This window comes from Stegodyphus dumicola, chromosome 5 (genome assembly GCF_044657685.1).
Source record: "Stegodyphus dumicola isolate Sdum_Otavi_A_Nest chromosome 5, ASM4465768v1".
NCBI lineage: Eukaryota > Metazoa > Arthropoda > Arachnida > Araneae > Eresidae > Stegodyphus > Stegodyphus dumicola.
The window spans coordinates 60,635,104-60,648,018 of record NC_140772.1 but is presented as its reverse complement, the minus strand read 5'-3'; the positions used below and the strand labels follow the sequence as shown (position 1 = coordinate 60,648,018).

The 12,915-nt window shown below is 32.3% G+C and overlaps 1 protein-coding gene across 4 annotated transcripts in view; it reads right to left on the bottom strand.

Annotated features, from left to right (window-relative positions):
- Hasp (Hig-anchoring scaffold protein) overlaps positions 1-12,915 on the bottom strand; it is an 818,047-nt gene that overhangs the window by 162,727 nt on the left and 642,405 nt on the right. For all 4 annotated transcript variants that reach the window (XM_085816685.1, XM_085816688.1, XM_085816687.1 and 1 more), the window contains one exon: positions 5,310-5,514. In XM_085816685.1, coding sequence (XP_085672811.1) covers positions 5,310-5,514 — 205 coding nt within the window. The remainder of the gene's footprint in view (positions 1-5,309; positions 5,515-12,915) is intronic.

The following is a 12,915-nucleotide window of genomic DNA, read 5'->3' as shown; positions in this document are numbered from 1 at the left end:
TTACCGGTCACAGAGAACTGTTTGTAATTCTTCGAAATCTAGCAACTATTTCCCAAGAACTATTCATAGTAGTTCTTTACGAACACCTATCATTCTTTATCACATTCTGCTCCATCGTGATGCAGAATGATGAATAAACTTCCAGTGAATTTTCTTTGCAGAATTGTAAACTTCAATGCCCTTTCATATTTTTATTTAAGTCACTAGCTGCTCCGAAAATTACTTCCATAGTCACTATTAAGTTATAAATGGTTGTCCTCTACGCCTAATAAATCTTTGAAATTCTTGAAGAAAGCGATCAGTTGACAGTGGAAATCAGCTCGCGATGTACCGCTGTATATACTCCACATGTAAATACACATATCCATGCATTCTTCTGGGTTGGCTTCCCTTGGCTTTTCTGGTACAAAGGAACAGGGATTTCTACACCTGTTACTTCTACAGCCTTGGGCAACTTGGATGGTATGACAACCACCTAAACTCCAACATTGCTTTCTAAGAAATGACATGAGTTTAAATATTCATCAAAAATCAATCTGAAAACAAGAAGACAGTTGTTAGGAAAATTACTAGATGCCAAAACTCCTTCGCATCTTTCCGATAAGAAATCTTTGTTCTCAATCGTAGAACCCAATCTTCGACAACACAGGGTTGTAAGCTCGACAATCTAGAATCGCCCAAACTAGAGATAATTTCTTTTGGAAACAGAGTTAAGAACTTGGTTTCAGCTCCTATATATTCTTCATAGGCCAAATCACCGCGGATATGTTGATTTTTTAAAATGTGCCTATTCTTCTTGAATCGTAATATCCGAATCAACATATGCAATAATGCGAATGTACTTCGAAAAACATCTTTAATACCAATTTATATTTTCCAGTTGAACACTCAGTATGATTTAACACATTTTTTCTTTTCCGCTGAACTTTTCCTTTCTCTTACTCTATTACTGACAAAAACTGACCACAGGTCATCACAGGAGATCAAAATAAGAACCGTTGTTTAATCTGTCCAAAACAAAAATTCTATATCTTCTGATTTAAGGGTTTCCGTTACTGACGTATACAGTCTAGCTCCAGTTGTAGCTGATAGCAATTCCAGTCTTGGTATGCTATCTTCACAGAAGCATTTATTGGTCTTTCTTATAGTAATTGTACAGATATCCTGTGCTTTGATTAACATCTGATAAACACTGCGGCAGCATACGCTTGTTGACTGGCATTACAGAATGTATCCAGACTCAGTTTAACATCTCTGGCTCTCACCAAACCATCTAGGTACTTTTATACCGGGTAAATATGGTAAGGTCCTTCATTCACTACTTCATCTTCTTTAAATTTCTAGTCTTCTGGACTAAGCTCTACAGTGTCAGAGATTCCATAATAATCCCAAGCATTTGACTTGTTGGTTTCAAGTCCACAAGTTTCTAAATATTTGTGTTTCCAACCTATAAAATCTAATTGTGCTTCTCTCATAACCTCGTTAGCTTCTTTTATAAATCCTTCAAGTTCTGGTTTGTCTTCACGCTGTCAATGCGGGAAGACATACCACGCAACATAACAACTACCTTTAGTTATTAACATAAAAACGTTAAAAATTAGTCGATTATGACGCAAAATTTGCAAATTTCCTTCTGTGACAAACAACAAAAAACGGAAGTAAACATCATCTCTCCATTTGCGCAAATCTGCAAAAATACTCTTCTTATGTCTATTATAATACTTATTTTCCCATATTGAAATCTCATCAGTATAGAGGGTATATATTCTATTATGTTTATTGCTGTTTCCAAATAATCATTCAATGAAGTGCTTTTGGGAACCTTCGTTGTTGCATAAAAAGACGGTCTGATCTTAGTTGTACTATTTATTTTCTTTCAAAGTGTCAAAGTTTCAAAGTTGAAGATAATGTCCATGTAGAGAATGCTTGGCTTCTGAAACTATTTCAACCATTCTTCGAACATTTGTTGATAATATAAAAGCTAACCATCTTTTCCCAGCTTTTAAAACGTAGAATCCAGTCTTCTCACAACTAACTGATAATTTCCAGGCAAAGGATATTGAACTTCTGTTATTGTTGTTGTCTTGGCCAAACGTTTGTGTAGAAAGGTCAAATAGGGCCATTGGACTTCATAAAAGTTCTTTTCCTTCGCCTGTAAAGAGTGTTTCCTGGGAGATTTGATACAAGTAATAGTTCAATAATCTTCGATCTTTTTGCATGTCACTTGTAATAATATTAGAAGTTGCAAGTTCTGCAATCCATGTTCAATAGCTATATCGAGGGATGTCATCACAAATTATTTCTTGATCTAATGCTTGAAGATCGCAAAAATACCTAACATCAAAACAACATAAATAAATCTAATAAAATTTATGTTTCGATTCATTTGTTACTGTTCCTCCAAATAAAAATGTAGTGCAATTTACTGCAATTAAAACGCGTTGTTCTGTTTCGATTTCGTTTCATATGAAATTCGTTATACCATCAAGGCGATCTTCTGATGCTCTTCAAACTGATTGTCTTTGCCAGATTCTTAACAATTCTGGAACACATGATTCCATTAAGGGAACTAGAATAGCATTACATGTTTCAGTTGCTACACTAAGTGATTCTGACGCCTTCAAATGAGATTCTAATCTGTTATACAAAGCTGAAAGATAAGAAGCGGAATCTGCCGTTGTATTTTGAAGGATATTGACAAAAGTTCTCTAATGTAAATTTCCATAAATTAATCCATTTTTTCCATAATCTTAAATTAATCCTTTTTTCCATAATCTGGGAGATATGCTCCAAATAATATTTCATATAATTTTAAAGCTTATCTTACCTTCGGATATTTATTTGCAGCCGCAGGATACCCATCTACTAATTCTCTAGCACGAGAATTTATCACAGTTGATTGAATAAGATAATGAAATTTATCCGCAGGATCTATATTATCACCTTCATTTCTTAAATAAGGCCCAAAATATCAACCATTCTTTGATATTTCCATCAGATTTAACTCATTTCGGGGAAGTTTAAACTTCTCTTTCTGCGAAATATTTACACTATCAGAAGAATTTGCCACACTGTCAACACCAGTTTCTTTATTTTTTTTTTATCTAAAGTTATTTTAATTTTAAAATAATTACTTGAATACTGTTTAACGGACTTTCGGTTTCGAGTCTTCTATTTTGTTAGCTTCTAACATCTCATCCATATACAAGATTTATGATTCTTCAAATTGTTTCTGTAAAATCCGAAATTTTGATTGCATTTCGACAATATCAATCCTCTATGTTGATGTCTTCATATATCTCATTAAGAATCCGCGTGAATGAATGTTTTGCTACTTTCCACGATATGATGATTTTTTCTATGTTTACAAATAATGTCCTATCACGGACATATTAATATTCTGGAAGTACGGATTATTTTTAGTGACTCCACTGAGTCATGTTATGTGGCAAGAAAAATTCACTTCATAATAGTAACCAATACATAAATTTATTTTCAGAAAATTTAGATTTGTTACAAGTTAGAGTTTTATATACCCCTACCTTCCAAAAGTAGACCTCGCTATTGCCAATACGATGCAGCTAAACATTGACATCAAAAGGTGTGGCTCGTCAATATAGAACAGGATTCACTAATAATTAAAAATGACAGTTTCTGGCTTTCTTAACGTTACAACATAGTATCTTCATTTTTGCTGTGTTTGTCCAACAGGAAATATCTCTCTTAAAATCCAGTACTTTAAAAGGCAAAATATTTAAAATGAGCTAGCTGTAGCGCCTTTGGAAGTATTTTTCTTGCAATCGTTAATTAAAACAAATAAGCCTATCGTTCGTTCATTTACACATGAGTCTTCAAGATTTTCAGTTTCTCCGCTCAGACAATGAATTTCAATCCTCCAGTTTTTTTATGTCATATCCATGGAGCTGAAAAATTTCCCATTCAGAGGTTCGATTCTAATATGTATGCTTTTCCTTTCATTAAATCATTACTAAGAAGTGCCGCCCTGGTCAATGGAATGGTTAGAAATGCTCAGTGCCGTCAGCGATTGCCTGGGGTCAAGTACGGGAGAATGTTTGAATGTTTGTACGCGTATAATTTCTTTTCAGCATGGGACACTTAAACCATCCAGCGTGCAGAAAGTTTTTCGAATGGTTTGATGGCAGGGTTGGGAGACACTCGGATCCATTCCCGGAGAATGGTCCTCCAAAACTGGAGCGGAACTGGACAATGTCTTACTGCGCTTACAATAGGCCCAATGTCTATGCCAACGGCAGATACAATTTTGCGATACTTGTCGTGATAAAATTCGTGGAACTATTCTAATTTTGCTGTCAGACAAGTGAGGCAAGTTACAACATTACCAATAAGTAAATTAGGAACTCATATTTGCTTGGAACATTGAATAAAACTGGTCCCAAAATCGTGAATTTTCCGTGCTGAATTCTAGATCGTCTTCATAAATGCATTTCATAATTATTAAAGCATTCTTTTGTGAAATTTTTTATATTTCAAGAATTCTTTCACGGCTTCTTTTGCAAGATAGAAATTATTTTTGAAGCAGAAAGAGTTTGGAGCATATTTAGCTACATCTTAAATAAAAATAATAAAGTTTAAAACCTTAATTTTAACTTAAAAATTTTCGAAAAAATTTCAAAAACTCTTTATGCTCTATACAGTTAACAACAGCGTTTTCTTTTATAAGCAGTGCAATAAATGACTGTGAAAAAGATGTAAGTAATGTAATCAATTTCGTAAAATACTGAGGGCATAAATCAGGCAGTAAAAAACTAAGAGAAAGGAAGTTTCGAAAGGACATGTTGAAAAACTGGTTTGCTGGATTGTCCTAAAGATTTTGATACCATATAATATAAAATGATGTAATAAAATTAATTATTTTTATCTGGGTCAGGTTCAGATACAAAATTTTGGAAAGTATAACTGAGAAAATGCTTTAAAATGTGGCGTATAAACGAGAGAACTTAAGGTATTATTTTCATATCTTTCACCTGTAAAATTCATCATTTAAACAAGAGAAGAATATAAACCAGAAGTCTACAATTTAGAGTTTATCGTATTTAATATGTGTAAATACACATACATTTTAGTTAAATTAGTTAGGTCAAACCGATACTTACTAATTCGGTTAACATCTTTTCAATTCGCCAATATCAGACCTGTTTGCGAAAATTATTTGCGAAAAAATATCCAAATATATGCAGGTTACTAACCAAAGAACATAACAAATTGTTTTAAAAAGTTGAAATATAGCCTGTTTATGTGTGAATAAATATTCTGTGAAAATTGTTTACCTTGGCAATTGCTTCGGACTCCATTGTCCGTCTACACAGGTAGCACCAGGGGGACCGTCTTTCAAGGTATAGTGACGATGGCACTCATACATTATCTGCCGGTTATTCGTGACTCTTTTTACGTAAGGTCTATAATCATACATTCCCATGTATCCCACCAGCAAAACTCGACCATGTTCCAGCACACCAGGATAAGGGCAATAAACTAAAAAATAAAATGAAATGTAAATATGAATTAAAGAACATATGCTCAAATTTTCATCAGATGACGTGAATTGTAAAGTTAAAAATACTTGATGATACTTGATACGCAATGATAGAAAAGAAAATGATATTTGAATTAGATTATTTTAAAGTGTTATATATATATATATATGTGTTTTATATATATGTATATATTTTAAAGTGTTTTATATATACATAGAAAATCACATAGTCAAATTTGAAGAAAAGAAATTAGGATTTAAAAATAGCAGCGTTTAACATTCTTAACCTCTCACATACTTTCAGTTTCAGCTGGTTTCAAACACTAAATGATCTGTGTACCGTCTAAGACACTATAGAGTTTTTAACTAACTAAACCTCACACTGGATTGCAATACTTTGAATAGTTAAACATATAGATTTATGCTGGAAAATATGATTTATAAGGAATTGTAGAAACCAAATGATATTTTTCAACGGCGGTTTTGAAACTGCAGTAAGAATTTCTGATTATCTTATAATGTAATATATCAATTCTATATGAGAATACACACTAAAATGCGTGTCTTAAATATTTAGCACAAAACAGGAAAAAGAAGAAATTTGTTATTTCGTCTATAAAAGAAATACTTTTCATTTAAGAAATTTTATTACATCATATAAATTTTTAGGGCTTATAATTTTTCTACACGGAGTTAAAAATTTTTTCTGGGAATTGATTTTGGAGATAAAAAAGAAAAAGGTTTCGAGCACTGAAAACAACAAGCAAAATAACAAAGAACAAATAAAATAACAATTTTTAAAAAATTTGGTATTTAATTAGTAATTTCGCGGTATGAAACAAAATAACTGATAGATACAGATAAAAACATACGTTTTCGGAAAATATATATGTATACTCCTAACGCACATTTATTAAGCATAGGTACATAACTTAAAACAATTGGAAGGATAAGGTCAATATCTTTTGGACAGAGAAATAGGTTTCAAAAGCACACGACTCTTCTTCTTTACATAGATCAATTTTCGGTAATGCAGATCTTCATAGCTTTCTATAGAAATTCTTCATAGCCTTCTATAGAAATGGACATATAACTTTTATTTTATTAAGTTTTATGTAGCCAAAATATCTTCTAATTTTTCCTATATTAGTCATATATGGTGTAGAAGGTAATAAGACTGAAACAATTGAGCCTACTGATTGCCACATATATTATAAACATTCACAAATGAATACGCAGCTGGCAGTAGAGAAAGTGATTACTAGCATTTTATTTATTAATTTATACGCATTTTGTTATTTTACTGCAAAATATGAATGAAGAAAACTATAGCTATAGAGAATCTAGGGTTAGAAACAGTAGAGCTTATCTAATTTGATTTTGGAAAGCTTTTGATTATTCGAACGCTCAGTACACCAGTGGAATAAGCAATAAATTTCTTACTCATATAGTAATAAAGAGAAGACGAAAGTGAAGCAGAATGTGCAGGGCTCGATAGTTATGAGGAAGACCTGAATGAGATGGATTATGATGAAATACTGGATTCCAAGGTTTTAGAAACTTCGAGAAAGGTATTGGTTAGAAGATTATGTATTTTTTAAGACTAATTAATCGTAAATTTGAAACGCTGCTGTTTGTAAATACTTTTCAATTAGTTTTCTATGAGAACCGCACAGGGCAACTACACAAAACAGAAATCAGTTTTCAATGTGGCTTTAATACTATCTTCATGCATTCTTCTTGAAATCCATTAATACTGCTTTTCCTCATAAAACTAATAAAAATATATATTAAAATCCCTTCTTCCCAAGTATTAATATAGCGAACGTAGGCTGACTCCACTTGACCGTATGAAAAATCTCTTATTTCTGCCTTTTTCTTCCAAGAAGATGCAGTCAGGTTTTTCTGTGACATTCTTGCCGGACATTATTCAGAAGTTTCCAATATGAAAGCGGCATCCGGCAGAGTCCGTGATTCAATTTCCTGCTGATTTTGTCTTCCCTCTCTTTGTGTAGTAGCAAACTTGTATTCGGTTAGCAGCGAATTCTGAGGGCCATTTATAATGCCATCCTCTGCTACTTTAAAATCGCCGAGAAAACTAAAGTTAGGCTTTCTTTTGGAACCAATTTCAGGTTAAGGGTGAGTTTTCTTTCCAGAAATTTTATATGGTCTTTCAAATGTAATATATAGGATGTTGTCTTTCTTTTTTGATGCTGGTGTCGAAAGTGAGACTCTTCTTTCTCATAACTTACTCTGTGCTACATTCATTGTCTTGAGCAGAGAAATATTACAGGCTTTAAAATTTGTTTCAGATATTTTTTCTATATCAGTCCATAAAATAGATCAAAATTAGAATAGAAAGACATTTTATTTACAGTAGCAGGTCAGTAGATTACTCAAACTTTTAATTATTTTCAGCTATAGCCATACTGTTCATCCTTTATCGCTAAAACAATGTCTAAGAGAATTTTGTTACATATATGTGATGAAAGAGACGTAACAATGGACGTATATCCATACTGAAGAGGGAACTTGACAACCCAGTAAGATTAAATGTTAAAATTTATTTCAATCGATATCTGCAGCCACAAATATATAAGATAAAAAATACATAAATCTCATATAATTTATACTAACTATAGCCCTTAATTCCACTCTATTTTACAAATAGTAATAACCTTTCTGGACATGCAGATAAGGAGGCATATTTTATTCCACTTTTGCAGATATTTTATCGAACTCCAATTAGGGAACAAATTTTCCATTGAGGTTTGTAACATGGAAACAAGATTTATTTTTTAATACACTTTAAAGTCTCATAGATGAATTTTCCATTCGCAATCACGACATCCTGTCGACTCATTGTAATGAAGAAAACATAGTAATGTTGATGACGTAAAACGTACTGAACGAAAACGTATCCATACTGAAGAGGAAATTTTGCAGTCGAGTAAGATTAAATAATCAACTTCTTTTCAATTAACATTTGCAGCCATAATTACAAATCGTATCTATTAAAAAACATTTACATTTTTGATACTGATGCGACAAGAAGAGAGCAGAGCGAAATAGCGTTTTAACAGGAAGAGAGCCTCAAGCTAATGTGCACAGCTATCCAATATGGGAGTTAATCAAGAGAAGGCTTGGGTTTAGGTTGCTTAAAAGAAAGATTTCAGTTCTCGAAATTTTGAATTCACGTTCAGGATTAGCTATCTTAACAATATTATGCAAGCTATATTATATAGACTGATCTATAAATGATGCAGTCAGAAATATTATTACTATTTTTAGAATAAAGAGGAGGAATGAAGAGCTATAGCTAGTTTAAATTATAATTTTCAGATTTAAATATTTTTTTATCTTACATATATAGTAAAGAAAACAATTATCGCGTTCGCTAAAGTATCCCAGCTGTTAATGTACAACTAATTCATGAGATTTAATAAAAGAAAAAAGAATTTTATTGTTTTTCCTCAGTATGATATTTCAGAAGAAATTAACACATAAAAAACTCATTTTATACATTTCATGCCAACGAAGATAATAAATAATTAAAACATAGCTCTTAATCATTTAAAAAATGATTTAAAAACTAAAATTCAGACATGTTAACATTCGTTTTTATCAAACATTATATTCAAATTGTTATGAGAAAATATTTATTTTATGCTCCGGAAAAGTCTCAAAGGACTCTTGATAAATAATAAATTTTCTTTACTTATTAAATATTTAAGTTTTTGAATTTAATGAGAGTTAAACAAACGAGAAAGATAATAGGATCATCATTTTATATAGCATATATTTTGAGTTACTGATTACTAAGGCTGCATAATTTAGTATCACCAGCAAATATAACAAAAAGAACACACCGAAGGAAAATGGTAATGATTCTAATAATTAACATTGACGTAGAAACATATTAACGCAGAAATAATTGAAGAAAAGTATTATTACGTTAAGTAACAGTCTTTAAAAAACGTATTTAATCGTTAATTGCAATAAGTTTTTCTCGATAATTGTCCAAAATATCGAGACTGAAACAAACGGCATAGACAAAAGCAGCCTGACCATAAAGCCAAATTATCAACTCTTGAAAGGCTTCGGTATTGCTTTCGGAGATGATATTTTAAAATGTTTGATTAATGTTTCGAATAGACTTATGCTTAATAAGTTTCAAGGCCTGTCTAGGTTGATTTGAATTTGAGGAATATTTAGGGGCACCTACGTGGAAGTGGAATTCGTATTAAACGAATTCGAAACCTCCAGCAGGAAGAAGATCACTATATATTGGAGTCAATTGTGAAGTTTTATGAAGGCATTATTAGGAAAATCTGAACCCGCTTAGCACTGCCGTGAAGTGCTTGTTTGCTTTTATAAATACACACATCCCTGAGCACCACTCAGTTTTGGTAATTATTTATCGTTCTCCTTAAATATTCGATCTATTTTTCTGTGTGATTATGGCAAAGCCTCGAGGGCTATCAGCCTAAAGGGAGGGATGCCTTCGTGGAGGACTTTCTAAGGGAAACTGGCTCGTATACACGTTACACATGGGGAAAGCCACGAAAACGCCCATGCAGCCAGCCCGTTCGCGGGATTCGAACCTCGGACCGAACTACCAGAGTTCAGCGACTTTACCGCTCGGCCGATGGTGGGCCCTATTTTTCTGTGACTTAGCTTTATTTTCAGATTGAAAATGAATTAAAAGCATGACATTTTCGGAACCATGTATGACAATCAAAGAGAATCCTAAGGTTTCGATAGTTTTAAAGAAAACAACTTTCATGATGCTCTGAAGGCCTGAAAAAAACTGATGGTATTTTCTGCATGCGTTTATACTTTGAGAAGGTGACAGCCAAAGCAGTCAAATAAACACTGGATTTAGTTTTGCTTTAAGGCTCGAAATTTTCCAAGAGTCCTGGTATTTTTCTCTTGGATTTACTAAAGCATAGAATAAAAGATATCTGCAATCTATGTATATCATATACTATTTGATTCATGCATGAAGTTCTTATTATGGAGTAGATGATAATATAAGTCTCTTTAATGAGAAATTTTACCGCTAAACAAGACAGTAATCACAAAGGTATGCAACTGCTAACGGATCCAAATGCCATTTTAGCCATGATATTATCAGAAACGCTTAATTTGGAATTATCCGAGACTGATGCATTTCATGTTACGTTACCGACAAAAAAAAAAAAAAAAAAAATTCGAGGATGCGTTCCCCATTTTTAAGAATGATTATAGAGGAAACTAAAAGCTGAAGAATTGTATGATCGATTTATTTATGCCTCACATTTCGCATTAAAAATAAGAAAATTATTAACTTTCAATTTTTTCCTAAATTTAGAGTTCACGCCATTTTGATATAATAAAGTATAATACAAAAAACTGGAACCGTATTAATATGATCACTTGATTATTTTGAAAATACCTGGATCGCAAAATTAAAGAACACCGTCGTTTTTTTCTCTTTACTGATCAACACAAGATGACAACTGTTATTTAAAGCAATTAAATCCCCTTTAGCATTTTATGGCATGATGCAAAGTCGTAGGATCATTTGTTTTGCAGAAATTAAATGCTTTTTTATTTTACTCTACCAAAATTGCATTTATTAGGAGTTTTTATGAAAATTTTGAAAAATAAATGCTATTTTTTACCTAGTGTAAGTAGTCTCATTAGAACATCATAGCATTTTGTTTAAAGCTCCCGTATGTTTTATTTAACACTCAGAAAAAATTACACAATTTGTTTCAAAGGATGTTTTTTTAACTTCAGAAGTAATCATTCAGCTGTACAGCCCATCAAAACGATAAAATGCCATCAGAAAACTTGGGCTTAGGGAACAGCTACGCTTCATCTAGTTCTTTTTTATTGCACCCATTGTTTTTTTTATTCAAAAAGAAATTCAATTGCGTTGTTTCGACAGCTTGATCTCGTTTGATGTTTATGTGGGAGAAGATGGCATTTTTCTTAAATGTTGTATGTCAGTTTCGGCGCATATCGCGACGTTTGGACAGAATTTATGTTCCTAAAATGTCATTTCGTTTACGACATATTTTCGGCACAGGATGATTTATTCGGATTACTGATGGTATGACGGACAGGATAATCAATTTAATATTATTTTATTGATCCCAGCAAAATTCTTTTTGTTTTGATCTGGATACCCATATTTCACGAGTGCAGTTATTTCGAACTGCAGCTAAAATGTTATTTTAAACGGCTTCCAAAATACTTACAGTAAAAGAGAGCAATGTGTACGCGAAATAATAGGTTGATTTCAAAATGAGGATAATTCAGTAGCATTTAAGTTTATTAATTACATATCAAATGGAAAGGGAACTGTCAGCGTTTTACAGTGTCATTAAAACGATGTAGGATGCCAAATTTTCTAAATGGAATGCATCTTTGTCATTTTCTAAATGGAATGCATCTTTGTCATTTTCTAAATGGAATGCATCTTTCTACATTTCGCAATGGATATGACGACTTGGCGATTAAGTTCAATTAACGTTGTTTCAGTTCCATGCTACCATTGTCTACAAATCTGCATGATCTCAAAAATCTCATTACTACTGAAGGTAATAATAAGGCATATGCTCGAGGAAGATCTCTAGCTACGCATTGAGTGATAGTACAATGATTCAAATAGTGTTTGAATAGAGGGCTAACGTAAATAATGTTAAAATAAATATTTTTAATTTTACTAAGATATATGGTTCAGTCATTTGCATAGATTAAAAAACAGTTCATATTTCAAGTCAGTTATTTGTTATTCGTTGCTTGTTATGATTTGAAAAGACGCTTTTCTCTGCCTATGATTGGCAATGCGATTTTAGAGAACGCTAAGTGGCAACAGTGTGAAATTCAGAACCTGCTTTTGATTTGTTTGATGCAGCTTGAATGCTGAGGGTAAGACAATAAATACGTAGATTGTGGATTAGATAAATTTGTTTTCGTATTCTAATAAATTAACTTTTAAATTAGATTGAATGTTTAGATAGAAATATCGCTGAACGATGCATGTAAACATTTAGATACTGCATATAAATTCATTGTAGAAATTTGTTAGATACGATGCGCCATCGTTGTGCTATAACAATGCGATAACCGGTGGCTAGTTCGTAGTAAGAGCTAATAATTTTCGAAATGAAGTGAATTGGAAAGCTATCTGTATCTTACGAGAGAAATTAGATTGATAAGAACTAAATGTTTTTGGAAGGTTTTCTTTTAACCCTCCAGCGGTTATTAAGCAATTTTTCTTTCAAAATACGCGCGATATCTGTCAATCGTAAATTTGTAGTGCGATTTGTATTCGTTTGCACTCACTGCGGTGCGTAACAGAAAAGCAAACTGAGCTGGTTGATCAACATCAAAAGGTTAATAGTAAG